General features: G+C 38.3%; 2 protein-coding genes across 3 annotated transcripts in view; one reads left to right on the top strand and one right to left on the bottom strand.

The window, feature by feature from the left end:
- Positions 1–17,159, bottom strand: part of ANKMY2 (ankyrin repeat and MYND domain containing 2) — a 33,234-nt gene extending 16,075 nt beyond the window's left edge. Inside the window, exons 1-4 of the mRNA XM_010984640.3 lie at positions 16,879–17,159; positions 9,979–10,043; positions 4,896–5,034; positions 3,111–3,209 (exon numbers count right to left, since the gene is read on the bottom strand). Coding sequence (XP_010982942.1) covers positions 3,111–3,209; positions 4,896–5,034; positions 9,979–10,043; positions 16,879–16,945 — 370 coding nt within the window. The 5' untranslated portion in view covers positions 16,946–17,159. The remainder of the gene's footprint in view (positions 1–3,110; positions 3,210–4,895; positions 5,035–9,978; positions 10,044–16,878) is intronic.
- A 343-nt stretch (positions 17,160–17,502) lies between these two features.
- BZW2 (basic leucine zipper and W2 domains 2) overlaps positions 17,503–20,310 on the top strand; it is a 51,060-nt gene continuing 48,252 nt past the window's right edge. The window contains exon 1 of one of the 2 annotated variants that reach the window (XM_031455001.2): positions 17,503–17,655. Coding sequence is in view for 1 of the 2 variants with exons in the window: in XM_031454998.2 (XP_031310858.1) it covers positions 17,535–17,671 (137 nt within the window). In the remaining variant the exon portion in view is untranslated. Of the gene's footprint in view, positions 17,672–20,310 lie in introns of both variants that reach the window. The other variant, XM_031454998.2, reaches the window with a different exon arrangement.

Here is a 20,310-nt window from a genome sequence, read left to right as displayed (position 1 = left end):
GCACTTCAGAGAAAAAAATATAGCTTTGCTTATGATGGGTTTCAAACAATATATAACCTACATACCATCTCAGAAGGTCCTGTAACCAAAACCTAAATGAGAACAGAGATCTCAAGATGGAGCAAGGAGAAAAGAGAGGAGAGTGGAGAACAGCCCTCGGCAGCAGCGATAGTTAATCCAAATGGGTGAAGACAGCATGACGGAGAAATTATACTGCTGACGGTGAGGACTGCGGAAGGAGAAAGAACCCACCATGAATGACACTAATAACATATCGTTACTAAAAGGTCTCAACTCTCTCAGCAAAGTTCACAGCTAGTGGCAGTGGTGGAGGAGGAAAGGAAAGGCTTGTTGCCTGACAAGGGAAGCAAGGAATGTGGAGAAACAGAGTCATAAGGATTTCATCTTATTGGAGTTGATAAATGGGCAAATACAATACCTTAAGGGTGGGGCACAGGGTATAGTTTTGTTCTTGCTTCTAGATAATAACTGAGAAATATGAGTTTATCTGAGAGCTTTGTGACTAGAAGAGTAAGTACTAGTAGAATGGAAAAGCATCCTTGATCTTTCAAGTTAATAAAAGGAGAAAGAAAATGTACTCTAACATGACCAGGCTAATCACATTAAGGAAACACAGACAGACAGACAGACAGACAGACAGACACACACACACACACACACACACACACACACACACACACACACACACACACACACACACACACACACACACAGAGCCACCTACTGAGATGAGAGGGAGTTCCATGGTGTACTGGTAGGTGAAGAAAGCAAGCTGCAAGGGATATATTTGAATGACCACATTTTTAAAAGATGACAAAAATCTTGCATGTGCATGTATATATGTAGACACATTGATCTGCTTGAGGGGAAAAAAAGGGGGAGAATGAGTTTTTAATAAGACTAACTATAAGGGAAATATAATGTCAACTGAAAGGGTGCCATGTAATTTTCTGCCTATGAAGTTAGTCTAAATAGATTAAAATTGGCATGAAGACATTACCCTTATTTTAGGATGGGATTGTGGACAGTTGTACTTTAGATTTTTATTAACATCATAATAGTAAGAAAAAGAGAAAAAGAAAAGCATTGTGTTTAGTGGTTGAAAGAGTGGACTCCACTTCCAGCCCTGGGGGAAGTTACACCCTCAACATGAACTTTATTTTATTACATTGTGGACATAGTGAAACTTGTTAGAGTTAAACAGAACTTCAGATCATCTAATTCCCTGGCTTCTTTGTACAGATCAGAAAACCAGGGACACAGAGGTGAAGGGATTCACCTATGATCTTGTGATAATTAGGAGTAGACATGAAATAAAATAAGTCTCATGATTCTTAGTTTAATGTTCTTTTCTCCCTACACTGGCACCCTCAAAATTAGCTTAGAGGCGAGTTGATGGCAACAAGGGAGCCCCTAACTATAGGAGATAAATATTTCTCTGATGTTTGCACAAGAAGGCCATACTTTTCGCAAATCTTTCCTGAAACTGAGTTGAAATAAAACAAGAATATTTGCTCTCACGGAGCTGTCACAGTGACTTAGTGACTGTCTGAGTTAATCAACAGTACCCACGATTAGTTTTAAGTAATCAAATTTAACACCATGTGGTTAACATCCCCCATATCTGACTAATTCCTACTGTATCTCACCTTAAATGTAATTTCTCTCTTTCTAAATTCCCTTAGAATGGGAGAAGACCCCTCTCTTTGATGTCTTTCTATGGAACTGTCATTGCTGTTAGCCTCTTAGTGCCATGGATGCATGAACACCCTCTGTCTTGCTCACCACAGTACCTAGAGTGATACTCATTAGTATTTGTTTAATGAATTGTTAGGCCCCACAAAGCCACTCACCACATTCCCAATAAATCAGATACGTCTATCTTTGCTTTTCTATCAATGGGCTCTCCTAACTGCCAACTCAGGGGGGCCAACATACCAAATGCCAAGTACTCATTCCCACTCTCTTCTAAACCCCCTGTATTATACCAAGTAACAGGATTAACACACAAAGAAATACTGGGCACACAGAATAAATGTTTGTGGTTGATTAGGATGATAAAGAAGCAGCTGTATATTGTACTATCATTAATGCTCCTTCTTAATCATTGTTGTAATTATTTTCTATTCATTTTTTAAAATTGAAATATAGTTGATTTACAATGTTCGACGTGTACAGCAAAGTGATTCAGTTTATATATATATATATATAAAATATGTATTCCTTTTCAGATTCTTTTGCATTATAGGTTATTACAAGATATTGAATATAGTTCCCTGTGCCATACAGTAGGTCCTTGTTGTTTATCTACTTTATATATAGTAGTGTGTATCTGCTAATCTTAAATTCCAAATTTATCCCTCCCCCTCTTCCCACTTTGGTAACCATAAGTTTGTTTTCTGTGTCTGTGCTTCTATTTCTGTTTTGTAAATAAGTTCACTTGGATCTCCTTTTTTTTAGATTCCACATATATGTGATATCACATGACATTTGTCTTTGTCTGACTTAGTTCATGTAGTATGATAATCTCTAGGTCCTTCTATGTTGCTGCAAATGGCATTATTTCTTTTTTATGGATGAGTAATATTCCATTGCCTATATTGTTATAATTATTATTAACAGAATAACTGATAGCATTTACTGAGAGCTACATGTAAAGCTCTTTAGGGCTATCATTTCATTTAATCTTTTCAATAACCGTGTAACCATTTTATAATGAGGAAACTGAAGGTCAGAATCATTAAGTAGCTTGCTATTAAGTGGCACAGCCAGAATTTCAACCCAGAATTGCTGACTCCACAGTTCTTGTTCTTAAACATCAGGTTAAACTATTTCCTTAGAGAAATACTCTCATTCAAGCATTTGACGGCAACAAAAATGGCCTCACCACTCTCCTATCTCAGAGTGGAGATTCAAACTAGCTTCTTCATTTTCTCCAAAGTGTCATTAGGTATTTCATTAAGTTAGACAAAATTGTAAACATTTGCCTTAAAAAAAATAAACAGGACAGCATTTGCACTCTGAGTGCAATTTTTTTCCATGGGGGAGATTTTGGGTATAACCAACTGTAGAACTGCCATAAAACTCACCCACAAAGGCTGCCATCTGAGCTGCTGTTCTTCCCACAGAGTTGACAACATCTGTCTCAGCACCAGCTTCCAACATCACCCACGTAATGTCCTTATTACCTAGAGTTAAAAAGAAACATTTGTTAAAATTAAGGCATCCACAATTCAAATACCCCCTTTTAAGTAATCTGTACACTTCTTTTCATTTAGTTTTAGATGTCCATTTTGTGGATAATTTCATTTTTTCCAAAATACAATTCATAACTACAGTAAAAAGTAAAAGGCCATAGAACCCACATAGAAATTAACCTTAGTTTCTACAAAACACATCAAGTAAAACAAAAATGGTATGGAATTGAGTATCACTTTTTTTTTTTTTAACAAGACAGAATATGTTTTTCCTATGTAACACTTAGTAGCAAGTAAGAACAAACCAAAAAAAAAAAAAAAGTCAAAAGCAAAGACAAAAAAAGATAAAATGAATAAAAATTCCCACTTAATACCTACCAACTCATCCCATCCCTCACACCTACAGGCCCTGCAGTAACTACTGACAGTTGGGGGTCTATCTTTCTGCACTTTCTCCTACCTAAACATCTGTAGATCTTCTACATGCACTCTTTCACTAAAGGAGTCGTTACAGATCGCTTGCTGTTATAAGCTATACTCAGTGAGTAGCATTTTCCATTAATTTTTGCAAGTTTGAACTATGATTTCCTTAGGAACAGTTCCTGGAAAACACTGTAGGATCAAAGATAATGCATATTTTAAATGCATTTTTCCAGGCTGCCTTCCAGCAAGGTGGGGCTGATTGCCCCATATGCACTCTATGAAACAGTGCAAAAAAATCCCTATGGTAATGCTGGGCACCGTGACTTCTTAACTTTTTTCAATACAATAAGCAAAAAATTATCATTTGCTGTTCTAGTTTGCAATCCTTTGATTATTGGTGAAAGTGTTTTAAGTTTATTAGCCAGTTGTATTTCTTTCGTTCTCTGTTCAATTTTCTGTCCAATTATCTACTGTAGTATTTGTTTTCTAATAGACCTCTTCATATATAATGATATGACCCTTTAAGATATGCAGTAATTATTTTCCTTAGTTTTTATTTGTACTGTGACTCTATTTTCTACATATGCAAATGTTAAGATTTTATGTAATCAAATCAGGCAATGCTGTCCTTTTTGAATTCTATATTTTATGTTACACTTAGACATGCTCTCCTGTTCCAGGATTATAAAAATAGAGATCACTGCTCTTAAAGCTTGATACTACATCTTTGTTTTCTTAAAAAACTGCAACAAGTATAGATAATTCAACTTAATTTTAGGTGATATTTCCCAATTGTCTTTCTTTAGCAAATTATAAGCAACATGAATCACAGTAAGTTTCTAAATGGATCATCATATTTAGTACATAAATGTCAGTGACACAAATAACTCTATCCAAGCAGCTATTTTCTCAAGGGAACAAAAAAGTTTTCATATTACTTCAAAATATAAAAATATAGAACATCAAAGGAACTAACTTAGAAGAAGAATAGATCCAGCTCCACGACTCTACCCAAAATATATTGTCAATGCAAAGAATCAAGTGATTTAAAAAACCAAGGAAACATCAACAATTATGTAACATATTTCACACACCACAGCTTTTCAAAACTAATTCTCATTAGTTCTTCCTATAAGATGTGATCTTAAAATTACCATAACAAAAATGGATTTCATTTTAAAATATACATATACTTATAACACATTTGCATAGGTGACTAATATTAATATATTAGAATAAGTATTAAAACTTCACCAGAAAGTGCGGCGAACATGAGGGCTGTGTATCCATGTTCATGTTGATGACAATTTACATCAGCTCCATGTCGTAAAAGTAATTTGCACATATCAAGTTTCCCTTTATAAGCAGCATGCATTAGAGGAGTCATTCCATTCTTTAATAAAAAGGAGGAAAAAAGTATTAATTTTACTTATTTACCTTTCCCCATCTATGAACAATTCCTGCAATTAAATTAAAACATAAAATAAACATGAATTACTAAAATCATCATTATAATCTGTATTTTCATACTCACTTCCCCACTTAGATCTTTCATAAACTGCTGAGGAAAAAAGATGGTTTTATTACCTGAGGTTTTCTACAGATTAGCAAACAGATTCAGAGAAGAATTGCCCAACCTTACATGACTAGTATAATGGCCAGGGCAAGGACCAAAACTCAAATTTACCAGGACTCTCACCTCTACTACACATACTTAGCTCCTGGGGAAACAAATGAACAAGCAGACAGAAAAGCATTACAACAAACAAACAAAAACTAAAGAAAAACCTTAAAACCAATAGAATGCTTATCAAGGGGAAAGTTGAATAAAGTATAGTATATCCATAACATGGAATATTATGAAGCTATTAACTGAATTCAGTCATATCTAATTGAATTGAAATTTCCATGAATTATCAGCAGTAAGAAAAATAAGATGTGGGAAATGTATACTAAAATGTTCTCATTTTTCAAACAAAGATTCCCCCAAATAATTTTATATTTTGGTCATATATATGATTTGGTCATAGAAAAACAGTAATATTTACATCAGGCTACACTGTTTAGTCACCATACGTTTTGTCCATATTCAATGAAACATCCAACCATATATGCTGACTACCTAAGTTAGAAATTCCCTGCAAGTAAACTTTCTCAGAACCCAAGATAAACTCTCTAAGTACTGGAATTTCAAAGTTGTTTCGGATAAAAACCTTTCTAACGCATATAATCTGTTCTTTAGCAAATCTTAGCATACTAACATAATTTGAATTGTTCACGATGATTCTAGACTATTATTATGAACATAAGGTATCAATATTATCAGAGGGTTGTTGATGTGAGAATTAATTTTAGGGAGGTTGGGACCTTTCAGGTGGTTGTACAAGAGGAGTGGTCAAAGTTTTTGCAGTGTTTTGTACAAGTGTTTCAGTACAAGTAGTCAAAGTTTCTTGAGAGCAGTAATGGGGAAATGATAAGGAGATGAAAACTTTAGCAGTTTTTAAAACTTTACTGATGACCCTAAAAATAATTAAAGTTTCTTTCCTATAATTCTTAAAGAACTTATCAATATCAGTTTATTCAGTTACAACTCTGTATCATTAAATACAGTATTCATTCATTCAGCAAGTGTTTATTGACTAAGATATGTCAGACACAGATCTATGCACTGTGGGTAGCAGAGAACAAATTCCATGCCCCTCCAGTCTAAGTCCCCAGCACTTAAATTTTAGTAGGGTGACAAGGCAGATGGTGATAATAAGTGCTGTAGAGAAATAACGTCGAGTAACAGGGAGAGGAAATGCCAGAAGGTAAGAGGAGATTATTTTAAAAGTACAAAGAAATGTCCCTCTGAGCAGGTAGCATTTGAACAAAGCCCTGGAAGGAGCAAAGGATGTAAATAACTTGAGGAAGAATGCTCCAGTAAAGGGAGAGCAAGTGTCAAACCCTTTGGGGGAGGGGAGCATTGTGTTCAAGAATCTGTGTGGAGCTCACTCACAGAATCTCCAGGAATCTCCTAGTCTTGATCCTGGTACTTCGAAGTTTTAAACATTAAGTATGGGAGTGAGTCTAATGTTTTAACATTATGTTGGGTGCCAATACTTGTGGAAGGCTTCTGTAAATTTCATTATTATTTTAATGGAGGTACTGGGGATTGAACCCAGAACCTTGGGCATACTAAGCACACACTCTACCCCTGAGCTATACTCCTACTGTCTACAAACTTATTTTATCGAGTGACAGGACCCATTCTATCCTAATCTGTTAAGAGTTTTTACCCTCAGTAGTTGTTACAATTATCAAATGCATTATAGTATCTATTGAGATGATCATATTTGTTTCTCTTTTATTCTGTAATACAAAGAATTATACTGAAAGATTTCCTAAACTGAATCATCCTATCATTCTTACAGAAACCTTACTTGGTTATGTATTTCTATTCTTTTAATATACTACTAGATTAAGTTGCTAATATTTTATATAGTGTTTCTACATCTGCATTTACAAAGTGCACTGAACCCATAGTTTGCTTCTTCCTCTTTTGGTATCAGCATTATGCTAACTATATCAAATGAGTTGGGCATCTTCCCATCTTTTTATGAACTCATGGTACAAGCTGTGTAAAATGAGAATTAAATGGTCCTCAAAGGTTTTGTAAAGCTTACTCAGGTTTGTAGCTTTAGAAGGTAGCTGGCATTTAAATACATTTACACAAATCTTCCTTAATTATTCCAGTTTTTCTGCTTCTATATGTGATAGATGTGTTCCTTTAAATTTTTCTACAAAAATCACTGCTTTTATATGAGTTTTCAAATGAACTGGCTTAAACAAAAAAGTTATGACAATTTCTTTTATAATTGCAGTTATGCTCTTACTTTCTTGGTATTTACACATATTTTCTTGCTTATACTTTCCAAATTTTGTCTATTTTTTTGGTCTTAAATTGGTGACTTTGTTTTTTCTTTCTTTTTTAACAGCTTTATTGAGATACAATTCACTCATTTAATGTGAACACTTAAATAGTTTGTAGTAATTTGCAGAGTTGTGCAACTAGCACCACGATCAATTCTAGACTTTTTGTCCCACCCAAAAGAGACAGCATACCTATTAGCAGTCATTCTCATCCCCCATCCCATTCCTTGGCCCAGTTGTAAGCAACTACTAATCTACTTTTGGTCTCTATGATGAACTTGCCCATTTTGGACATCTCCTATAAATTGAATCATATAATATTTAGTCTTTTGTGACTGGCTTCTTTCACTTGGCAGAGTGTTTTTGAGATTCATCCATGTTGAAGCATGCACCAGGACTCCATTCCTTTTCGTGACTGAATAATATTCTGTTGCATGGATATACCACATTGTGCTTATCCACTTGTCAGTTGTTGGATGTTTGGGTTGTTTCTACCTTTAGCTATTATGAATAATGTGCCTCTAAACATTCATGTTTAAGTTTTAGTGTTGATACATGTTTTTTTTTTTTAGGTATATACCTAGGATTACTAAATCATATAGTAGCTCTAAGTTTAATCATTTGAGGGACTGCCAACCTGTTTTAAAGAGCAGCTGCACCATTTAACATTCCCATCAGTGATGTATGAGGGTTCCAATTTCTCCACATCCTCACCAATGCTTGTTATCATCTATCTTTTTTATTACAGCCATCCTACTAGGTGTAAAGTGGCATTGGGAGTTTTTTTTAAATTGTGGTTTTGATTTGCATTTCCCTGGCAGCTAATTTTGAGCATTTTTTTCACTTGCATATTAGTCACTTGTATCTCATCCTTGGAGCAATGTCTATTCAGATTCTTTGCCCATTTTTAATAGGATTATTTGTCTTTTTTTACTATTGAGTTGTAGGAGTTCTTAATATGTTCTAGCTACAAGTTCCTTACCAGACATGATTTATAAAACCACTCTGTGGGTTATCTTTTTACTTCCTGGATGGTTTGCCTTGAAGTATCAAAGGTTTTAATTTTAATTTTTTCTTTTGTTACTTGTGCTTGATGGCTTTTTAAAATGTTTATTTCCATTTTATTTTTCTTAGTTCATTTCTTATATCTTCTGAGTATACTTTACTCTTTTTTTCTAATTTCATGAGTTGAAACCTAAGAATATTACAGAAATTGAAAGCACAATATTAACTGCTACAAAATTTCCTGAATATCACTTTGGCCACATAACAGAGCTTTTGATAAACAGTAGCTTTTGATAAATGTTGTGTTTTCAGTTGTAAATAGTAGGCAATTCCTACTTCCATTTTTTTCTTTTACTCAAGAACAATTTAGAATTAAAAAAAAACATTCAGGTTATAGGTTTTATTTTTTGGATTTTTTGGTTTATTTTCAGTGTTATGTTGCATTTGGTGAGCTTGTTTAAAATTAGCTAAAAATTTCCTGTATAAAATAGTATAATACACAGACCAAGTGTTATCAATGTTACACATATAAAGGAGATGTACTGTTTTTTTTCTGTCTTATATACAGTGCCTACACTGTAGGTTATCCAAATTTTCTGTCCCCTAAATATTTTTTCAACTTAATTTGTTGGTTTCTAAAAGGTGCTATTGTGGTCTTACAGATTTCTCCTTTGAATTCTACCTTTTTATTTATGAACCTCAAAGCTTATAAGCTTATTAGTGAAGGCTTAAGGCTGGTATGTTCTTGGTGGATTATTGATTTAATCTATAAGAAAGAGTCTCCATCTTGTTTTTTCTTTGCTTTAAACTTTATATTTGATATTAATTTTGCTACCCATATATAGGTAAAGGGTTAACAACACCTCCTTTTCTGCATGAGAAACTGAAATTCAGCTAACTTTCTAGTACTAGAACTGTCCTGTATAAGGGGTAGCTACTAGCCACACATGGCCAGTGGTAGCCATACTGCACAGCTCAGAAGAGAAATTACCATCATCTCAGAAAGTCATTTTGGATAACAATTGATCTAGAAAGTTGAGTTTACGTTCAGTTATCCTTCCCTAGAAGTAGAATTGCTGTATCAAAGGTATGCCCACTTAAAAATGACAAATATTCTAAAATTCTCTCCAGAATGTGATGCCAATTTACATCTAACCCACTAGCATATAAAAAGTCCAATGTTTCCCACACTTCATAAGAAATGATATAGTTTGGTTTAACTGTCACTTACTTGACTACTAATGAAATTAAATGTGTTTTTACATGTTTATTTGTCTTTTGTAACCTGTCTGCTGACATTTGGTTTAGAGATTAGTATAACTTGAGCACAAATGCTAGAAAGCAATTCTTATTATTAGATTTTATATATTATCAATCTTTGTAGGAAATAAAACATTTGATGAAATATTTAAAATTTTACCTCATCCAGGCAGTTGACATGAACATTCTTGCTGGCTAATAGTGTCCCAGCTTCTTGGACAGTACCTTAAGAAAAAAAGAAAGAAAGAAAATGCAAAGTAAGGTTATTTATCTCTAGAATAGAAAAAAAAAATCTAACATCAAGGAAACAAACTTTAAACTTTAAACTTTATCTGTAAAGCTAAGATGATTTGGGTTAGATTGTTAAGATATAAGGCAGCGATCACATATTATTTATTCCACAAAGTAGTTATCCAGAAGAATAGATTCATAGAGACTGAAATAGTTCCATCTTGCTTTTACTTCCACTGACCTTAGAGTATATTAAATTGGCCACATTTTCCTTTTGGCAGTAATACAATAACCACAAAGCACAAGACTTTTAATAGTGAAGCAAATCGTAAAGGGCATCTAGTCCAATCCACCATCTAAAGCTCAAACTGCAATCAATGTAAAAACTGGAGTTCAAAAATACAGTCAGTATTTATATACCTTGTCAACACTAGGCCCTGTGAATTGATGGCATGCTTATAATAGAATTCTTAGTTTGGAAATGCTGAGGTAAATACATCTTTAAAGCCTAGAACTATAAAAAAAAAAGTGCCTTGTGGTTTGTATTCAGGCTCTCATACTGAAATCATCTGATGTAAACCTGCAGGTCAGTCTCTGTAATTGGGCCACAACCATCAGGTTTTCCAGCCTTCTGGAAGGCATACTGACAGAAGCAAGTAGTTGCTGGAGAGAATGTAGCTATTATCATCATTAATAGAGCCAGCCACACACTTTGCCAAATAATTTCTGGTTTCACAGGGAAGGGGACAATGAAATTGCCAAGTTCTTAGGGAGAAAGGATGAGATAAGCCTCTTCTCTTTAAAGGATATCAAATAATAGATGCATCCCCCAACTAGGAGTTACTGCTTTTCTTTAAATTCAGAATTACAGTTCAAGAAGGTGCTAAACTCTGCTCACCTTCCAGAGCTAAGGGTGGAATGCAGAATCGAGTGTAGCTTGCTGCTTTCTACCCAACCTGCTTCTTAGGCATCTGAGTGCCCATCACCAACAGAGTGGGAGAGACAAAAGAATGCCTCCTAGACTAAAGGAGAAATAGCTCAGCTGGGGAAATGTCAAGTGAGTGATCTGCCAGCCCCTGGATTATGACAGCAGCTATTTTGAAAACAGTCCATTTGCCTGATTCCGTACTTCATCTGAGGGCAGATGGTATCACTGGCTGAATGGCTACAGAATGAGAGGGGAAAGCCTTCAAGCATGCAGACAAGTTCTACATGGAAGCACATCCATTCCTGGGGCTTCTCATTAAAGACTCTCAAAATCTTTAGAAAGGAATTACAGCAGAACAAACTCCTGCATCCCAGTTTCCCTTGAGGAAGATGCTTCAGTGGAATCCCTTTATTTACTGAGGAATAACTGAAGTTACTTTCCGCCTGACCAGTAAAGGGAGGAAACCGTAGGGACTGTGATCATGCCAGAGCCTACAACATGTTAGCGGAAGGAGGGGGATTACAATCGTAAACATTTGGCTCATATTAGAGAATAAGCCAATAATTCTACAAAATGCTTAGCCTGATGGCTAACAATATATGTTAAATCTGTCCAGTCAGGGGGCAGTTAAAAAAAAAACAGGTGAGGCATTGACTCACATACTACAAACTACCAGTGAGTCTTCTGAAATGCAGGGACCAGGATAAGAAAATTTTTTTGAAATAGTTTGGGCTTCTAGAGAAAGAAAACAGATTCTGGAAAATAGATGAGCAACATACCCCAAGAGGAAAAGCTTGCAATGATTTCTAATTGGGTGTTCCTAATTTAGTGATATTAGTAGGAAACTACGGAAGGTCTAGAATAGCATGGAAATGTGAAACACAGGCTCACACAGAGGGATTTTTATTTTTTGTCATTCCTTACTGTGCATAGTAGACTTTCAAACAGTATTTTGCAATTAAACTTAAAAGATTAATTGCTTTACTCTAGGAAAGAAATGTGTTAAATCTGATTTAACAAACTCTTAAGATGAGTGAGGGGATGCAGTACTATAAAGGGGATGTGAAGTGAGCCAACATTTATCTTCACTGAAGGCAAAAATTAATAGAACTACAATTGATGAAAATAACATTTAGTGATTTGTCTCCCTTGTGAGAATTTCTCAAGTTGCTCAACCAGAGAAGAAAATAACCAGCTTGCCTCATTAGGGTGGCCCTGATGACTTATGTGAATGGACCAGCATTTTAGCAAAGAAGAGATGATGTTAAGAGTGATATTCTCATTGTTACTGTCCCTTCTTTTACCACACCATAGCCCCTTTCAGAACCACTATAAAATTGAGTAAGTCCTATAAAACCCTCAGTTTTCTTATCTATGAGGCAGATTATAATAACATCCATCCTATAGGCTTCTTGGGACTAAGGGCTTGTCCTGGTGCCAGGCACAGATTACCACCTCAGTGCATATTAGATGATCCTGTTATTCATGGATTCATAATTGGGACCATTGGACTCTACTGAAGACAAGGAAATGTAGCCAAAAGAAACAAAATGGGATAAACAAGCAAACATGACCATTCTGTTTCCAGTAATTCATCAGATAGTCATGAAATTTGGGTATCTATGGGTTTCAGTCATTTAGTGGGATTTCCTAACATAGGGTGTTTTAAGGACTTTATATCTAAGTATTTTAAAAACTATCTGACTTATTAGTTGCTGTAATGTTTATGGATAAGTGATACCCTATATAAAATTATCCAAGTGTCTGAATTTTAAAATAATATATGGCTACAGATTTAATCATAAATAGTTATAAATGGATTTTAAAAGTGGAGACTTTTAATTACAACATGTATTTTGAAATAGTGAGTCTGTTTAAGTGTAAAGTTTCTAAAATTCTCATATCTATTTTTAGACTTTGTAACAAGATGGCTTTAAATTAGATTATGAATCGCTGCATAAAAATTAGAGTATCTAAGAGACCTGTTGCTTTGTAAATGACAACAATGAAGCCCATAGAAGTTGCAAAACCTGCCCAGTCATATAGTTAATGGTAACTACATTTTTGGAGTTAAATTTTTCCTTGAACTCAATGCTGTAATCGATTATAAGCAGACCTGAATCTTTCTACATGCCAAAGATGTTAGAAAGAACATTATCATCTACAGAGGATATTAGAACAGGACCTTTTAGTAGTCCAAAATTGCAAACAACTTAAATGCCCATCAGTGTAACCAGATAAGCAAATAGCAGTATACCCACACATAAGAAATAAAAGAAGAAAATAAGAAACAAACTACTGGTACAGTATGGATGAACTTCAAAATCATGATGCTGAGTGAAAGAAGTCATGCCCCCCACAAAAGGAATATTTACTGTATAATTTCATTTATATAGAATTCTAGAACAGAGAAATCTAATCAATGGTGACAGAAACCTATCAGTGGGTGCCTGGAGACAGGGGTGGAGGGAGTGACAGATTACAAATGGACATGAAGAACCTTTTGAGGGTGAACTATTTAATATCCGGATTGTAGTGATGGTTTTATGGATGTATACTTAGGTCACAACTGATTTTTTTAAGGTGTACACTTTAAATATGCATCACTTATCAGACTTTAATTTTATTCCAATAAAATTGGTAGAATAAACTTTACTGTCCAAGCCTGTTTCACAGCTCCTTTTACACAAGTAATGAAAAAAAAAAAAAAAACAGTAAGTACATTACTTTCCTGTTAAGTCAGCAACAGTGATCTCAGTGATTTCAAGTATTAAATAAGATAAGTAATGAAGGACCTTCTGGTTTATATCCTTAAAGAAGGTTTAGTTTATTTAAAAATAGTGCTTCCTCAGTGTTTAATGAAAAAGATATCAGGACTTAAAAGAAAGGGTAGATCTACAAGTAATATAAGCCAGTTAAAAGTGCTTCAGTGATTACATCTCTCTTCCGAAATGTTGTCAAATGAATGCTGTTATTGACTGTGATTTAAATGGATTTGTGGGAAACAGCTTTTCAGTTTCATCTGGAACGTCTTCTTGGCATTCTAACAAATAAACAATCTGTAGAATATCTAGCATGTGAATCCACTAAGAAGAAGAAATTATTCTAAAAGTGTCCAGTAGCATGTGGTATTCTCTGGACTGTTAAGATCCACTTATAATCTGCTTAACTTCTGGAGAGCAGTGACTGGCAGAAAAGAGACACTCAAAATTTTGCTGAGTTTATTTCAGATTGGCCAAGATGACAGGTCACACTTGGCTGAAAATTTATTGTTAGTTCCAGGTACTAGTACTGACTAATCCAGTCCTTCTCAAAATTGAGAAATGAACCAAAGGGGGAAAAAAATTTAAGAACTCTACCCACCGCCTTAAAAAAATGCTTCTTATGAGTACAAATATAAATTTTGTTTATGAGCTTTCTTCAGGTATAAACCAAAAATTATTTTACATATTAAATGCACACAAAACTACAACATCAATAACATTTGCAGTTTAACTTGACAGATGATAATGTTTTGCTAAAATTAAATTGCCCCTCAAAGTGAGTATGATGTGGTATGGATGCTATGGTGCTGGTTTCATTTTTTTCATTTTTGTTTTGTTTTGTTTAGTTTGTTTTCAAGGCCAGCGTATTTCTAGTAATAATGGCCATATGGTATCTTTGCTGGGCCACTCATACCTGTGTTCCACTGGGCAAGTTACTTAACTTCTTAGTTCCTCCATTTCATGTCTATAGGAACTGCCATATTTGCAAAAACAGCCAACAGAAATAATATCTTAAACACTTAACATACACTAGCTCATTTTATTTTCGTATCAATGTTGTGAGGTGGGTACCATTTTTCAGGTAGACAACCTGAAGCTCAGAAACAGTAATTTGCCCAAGGTGACATAACATCACCAGCAAATGACTGAAGTAGGACTCTAAATCAGACCTGCAAGGTTAACCACCATCCTATGCTATCGCTCATAATGCTGGAGCTTAAAAATAATTCCTGGCTCATCAAGATTAAATGCATCAATACATGCAAAGTGTTAAGACTTATGCCAGACTCATAACAACATTCAGTAAAGGATGGCTATGGTTGATATTTTCTCTTATCTCCCACTACTTTTCTTTAAGAGTATGGTGATGTCCCACAGCCCTTCACCTGACAAGAACGTATCACATATTAAGTCTATCTCACGTCTTTTCTCATCAGCTGGACTGATTAAATTGGTGAAACACAGTGTCTATGCAACTTGATACACAATTTGGGCCCAGAAAAATCACAGCACTAACCAGGCTAGATTCCTATTGATTCCTTTATTTAATCTTTAAAAATAAAAACTGGTGGACACCTAAGAATATAACCACAGACTCCTCCACTCCACCTGCCCCTTTCAGAGAAGGGACACACTTTATAAGACTGCTCACTTGTTTACACTTTTGAGAGAAAGTGATAGCTCTGGACAGCTTAAAAACAGAATTTGCATGCATGGTGGATTGTAAGTTGATCCTTTCTCTCCTTTTTTGCCCAGCACGGTACCTGGCACAGAGCTGAGACTCACATGGTTGCTGAGTTGAATCCCAGAGCCACCAAAGGCATGGAGAAATTAACCAGAGACAGGCAGAACAAAGACTGCAGTGCCAAACAGGTCAGTGAAAACCGTGCAGAACAAACAATTTACACCAACTCCAAGTCCCACAGTTCTAGGCAAAGAACTCTTTATCATGACAAATACACTGCTGTGACTGATTTAAAACTGTTGAGTCAGATGGGGTCAGCACCTGTTGAGTTTAAATTCGCTTTTTCTCTCCTTTACGTATAGACTTTTCTTGTCAGTATGAAGGATAACTTTGCCTTACTCTCTGGGGGTCCGGATCTGAGCCTGACTACTCAGAAATAAAGAACACTGGAAACTGGGAAGCCTCTATGTTGCTCTCGGCATTTGGAGGGCAAGCTCATGCTTGAGCTTAAAACAACCGCATTAACAATGCCCGCAATTCCCACGCTCATCTCCATCGCGTGGTGACGGTGCAGAAGCCACGTTGTCACGCTGTTGTCACCTGCCAGGTAACGGGACCTTAGTAGGGAACCCTTCTGGGACGTCCGCTCGGGGACTGAGGGGGAAACATGGCTTCTGGCTCGTCCCTGGGGCCACCCTACGACCTGGAGCGGCGGAAGTGGGACTTCAGTTGGGGAAATGGAAGGGGAAGCGCGGAAGAGCGCGATCAAAAGATCGAACCCCTGCGAAGTGCGCCTAGCTGTGTGGGCGCCTCCGCAAGCTCTCGGCTTTTCTGAGAGTTCTTGGTCAGCCGGGGGCTTCTGAAAGGAAGCCAGGACGGCCCTGGACGCAGAACCCTCAATGCAGCAAAGTACAGACCTAGTTCTGTGCCCTTATAAAGAACCCTTCTCCTTAGGAGCTCTCTCCACCCCCCAAGCGGGGGCGGGGACAGCCAGGAGGGCTCCAGATCTTTCGGCTTCCGGAAGTCGAAACGGCCCTTTAGACACCCGTCTAAGAATTTGAAACTCTCAGGCCACTATCGTCAAGACAGACTGTACTCAAGATCACCTTCGGATGGTTGAAGGATGAACATCCTGAGGCCCACAGCCCGGCTCGCTCAGTATCATCTGAGGTGGTGCCTGGAAATGTGCACCCTTCCAAAAGCTGATTTAGTAGACGAACGTCTGCAGCCTCCGCTCCTGTCCCAACAGAGCCCCTCCCTCCCCACCTCTCCGCCCCCCGCAAACGACCCCAGACCAAAGGGAGAAGCGTTGTTTCCCAGTCAGAGTGCCAACCTCGCAGAATCGCCAGCAAGGGTCAGCCGGGCCTGGGGCGCCGCCCGAGCTCCGCCACGCCCCCCCTTCCCCTCTCGGGCCAGGCTGGCAGCGCCCCCGCCGCAGCCCAGCACCCACACCTTTTGCGATGACTTCCAGAAGCTCCTTTTCTTCCTGGCTCAGCTCGCCTTTCTTTATGTGAACCATAGCTCCCGCCAGCTTGAAGCTATTCTGTTTCTTTGGAAGTATTAAAAAGAAACGATGTGTCCGTATTAGGAACGCCAACCACAATGTTAGGCAACTTGAGACCAGGACACTGAGTAGCCAACCGCGGAAGCTTTCGAATTCTCGCCTCCCTCCCGCGGGCTGGCGAGCAGCAGGCGAGCTCGGGCGAGCCGAGCAGGCGGTCTGTGCAGGCCGAGCGGTAGTCTCCGCCCCCTGCGCATCATTGGCCCGACTGGGAGGAGGAGCTGCAAAAGACGGCAGCGAGACGCTCCCATTGGAGCGGCCTGGGAAGGAACAACCAAGTGGAGAAAATCTGAGTGGGGGGTGGTTAAATGCCTCTTACATGTTTTCCACCGTCTCCTTTCCGGTTCAGATATTTAGGGGCACTGAATTATTATATTTTGGGTCTGGAAGTTCCGTGTTCGGCAGTTCCTGCTTAGGGAGTGCAGAAGTCCCTGGGTCTCGCTATACACCCCCTTTCATTTCCCCAGGAATGGAGCGGCCCAGGCTGGGGGCGGGCCGAGAGGCGGGGCGGCGTGGGAGGCGGAGCTGCGCCGAGCTCCGTGTGTCGATGTCAATGTGTCTGTCCTTCACTCCTCCATTGTCTGCCGCCACCGCTGCCGCCGCTGCCACCGCTGCTGCCGGAATCGCCGCAGTCCCGTCTCGCGCGTCGCCGCTACCTCCTCGGACAGGTGAGAAGCAACTCAGGTAGGGAAGAGGGGAGCCGAGAAGCCTTCGACAACCCGGGCCAGAGCCCTACCGGGCGCTTCCCCCCGACCCGAGCGTGCCCGGGAGGAAGCATGTGCCTGCTGGGGCGGCTTCCTGCCTCTCGGTGGGGAAGACTCCCCTCCACCCCGTTACCCTCACACATAGTGCTTATCAGTGCCCCGGAGTGGAGACCCGCCACTCGCCACATTTGGCCGCCCCGGGAGACCGAGAGCGAGCAGGAGCCGGCCACGCGGTGGGAAGTGGCGGTGCACATCGGCTCATGCGTGGCACCGCCAGATGCAGCTCCCGGGGAAGCCAGGGTTGAGGCTTTGGACGTGAGGTGGAGAGGAGAACTCCCCATTGAGAGCGAGGTGAAGGCATGATGAGAGTTGTCTCGGGAGAAGGTAGTTCTCTTCCCACCCCCCAACCCCGCCAAATCACACACACTACTTGTCATCTCCTCTGGCCTCTGTAGAAGCTGTAGGAGAAAACTGGATCTGATCGCCCTGTGGTGCCTGTTAAGGATGTTTGGAATCAATTTACACTTGCATTAATACTTCGTTTAAGAGAGACCGCGGGCCGGGGTGGGGGGGCCCGGAGAGGTGGCGAGGAAGGGCCTCTTCGTTCTGCTGGAGTTCCCAGTCTCTTTGTAACTCAGATCTTGAGATTTATGGAAATAGGGAGGGGAGGGGGAGGAGCGGAGATTAAATTGATGTTGCTGTCTATATATAGCCTTAGATTAGCCACTTAATCCAACCTTCATTCAACTGTAATATGTAGCCTCAAGCTTCCACCGTAGGAAGCTAGAGGGTAAATACTAGTGGGCACCCTTCTGTGGCTCAGAAACAGGAAACTTGCTTGCTAATATGAAGTCAGTCATTCCTCCAGGGTGCCCATCCGTAACATATTTACTGCATCAATGAGAGCTTCTTTAGACGTTCCTGTTTACCTTTTACTGTTGTTTCTCTATAGACTACCAGTAGACTACTATTGATGTTTCTCCCAAGACCTTCAAAGAGAAATACTTAAATAATTATGTAGATGTTTTTGTTAATCATCCTCCCCCCCTTTCTCCCCCCAGTGCCCTATATGAAGTGAAATGTATTTTCCTCTGGTCTTACACCTTCATTCTTTGGAAGCATTCACCAACACACTTGAAACCCTGAAAGATGATCATTATTATTTCCTGCCTTTAACAAACAAATTTCCCCAAATCCCAGCTGTTCTTGTCTAAGGCTTTATCTTTGCAGGCTGGGGCAGATTTGAGCCTGAACATCTCACATGAAAATGGTTTGAAATTACTCGTTTCAGTGTATTAACAAAGAAACTTTTGTTTGGTGATGCTTTCATAATGATGTGACTGTTCAAACAAGTAGTAAGGCTTTTGAGTGACCCATCTTTTGTAACACTTAGAATGGTGTTATTGCCACAATTACAACTGATTGAATACATCTTATCATGAAGAAGAAACCCACAAACCTATGAAAATGCTTGTAGAGTAACCTTTCCCTCACTGTGTGACTTAACATCTTACTGTGGATGTTACAGAATTGGGTACTTCATTGCCAGTATTTCCATCTCTTGTGCCAAATTGGGGCCATGGTTACTTGAAGGTCACACCTGTTTGTCTCACCAAGGTTGTCAGTTCCTCGAGGATAGCAGTTTATCTATTTTCTTGGTGCCTTATGGCTCCTGTTTGGTATTTAGTCCTCTGAAAAGAGTGACCAGTAAATCTAGAGCCAATGACTTTTAAAGTAAAAAAAAAAACTAACATCTACATGGAAGGGCAGGTAAATAATATGTTAAGTTTAAACTTCTAGAAACAGATAACGTAATGGGTAGTGTTCATCAGATGGATTACATTAATCATTTTGTACAGTGTTAATATTTAATGTAGGAGTAAGATTAGCTAGTAAGCAGAACTTAGAGTAGATCAGGGAACTTTTTTGGTACTAAAAATACATTAACATCAAAGAAGTTTTTTGATAGTAAAATAGCTTCTACTGATTGAGTATTTAGTCTGTGCCAGATATTCTACCAGATGGTTTGTATAGGATTAGTTTAATCATTGTTATAGTGACCCAGGAATTAGCCAATATTACCTCTATTTCTGAAAATCAGAGGACAAGCAAAAAGAAGTTAATTTGCCCACAGCCGTATAGGAAGTGTCAGGGCCAGAAATGGAACCTAGATCTGTCTCCAAAACCTTTTCTCTTTTCAGTATTCTCTATCTATGTGGGAGGGTGAGTGAGGGGGATATTTTATATTACTTAGCTAATAGGTAATACATTCACGTGGTTCAGCATACCAAAGGTACAGAAGACTCCTACCTCTTTCCCCAGTTTCTTCTTCATGCCTTACCACCAGTGGTGTCAATTTTTCTCATACTCTTCCTAAGAAGTTGTATGTGTTTATGGCTTATAAGTGTATGTCTACTTTTTTTTTTGTAGCAGAAATGGGAGCATACTAACACACTTCCACACTGTGCAATAGCATTTATATGATGCGTTAGTCTCTCCTCTGCTTATTTCTTCACCTTTTTAAAAATAATGATTTCTATGACGTCTGAAGTTCTTATAGGTATCCCCCTCATCTCTTTTTCTGCTGCAAACACCCTAGACCTCTCCTGGCCCGTGGCA

This window comes from Camelus dromedarius, chromosome 7, assembly GCF_036321535.1.
Source record: "Camelus dromedarius isolate mCamDro1 chromosome 7, mCamDro1.pat, whole genome shotgun sequence".
NCBI classification, from domain to species: Eukaryota; Metazoa; Chordata; class Mammalia; order Artiodactyla; family Camelidae; genus Camelus; species Camelus dromedarius.
Note: the sequence above shows the minus strand (reverse complement) of the source record. Positions and strands in the feature narration are given on the sequence as shown.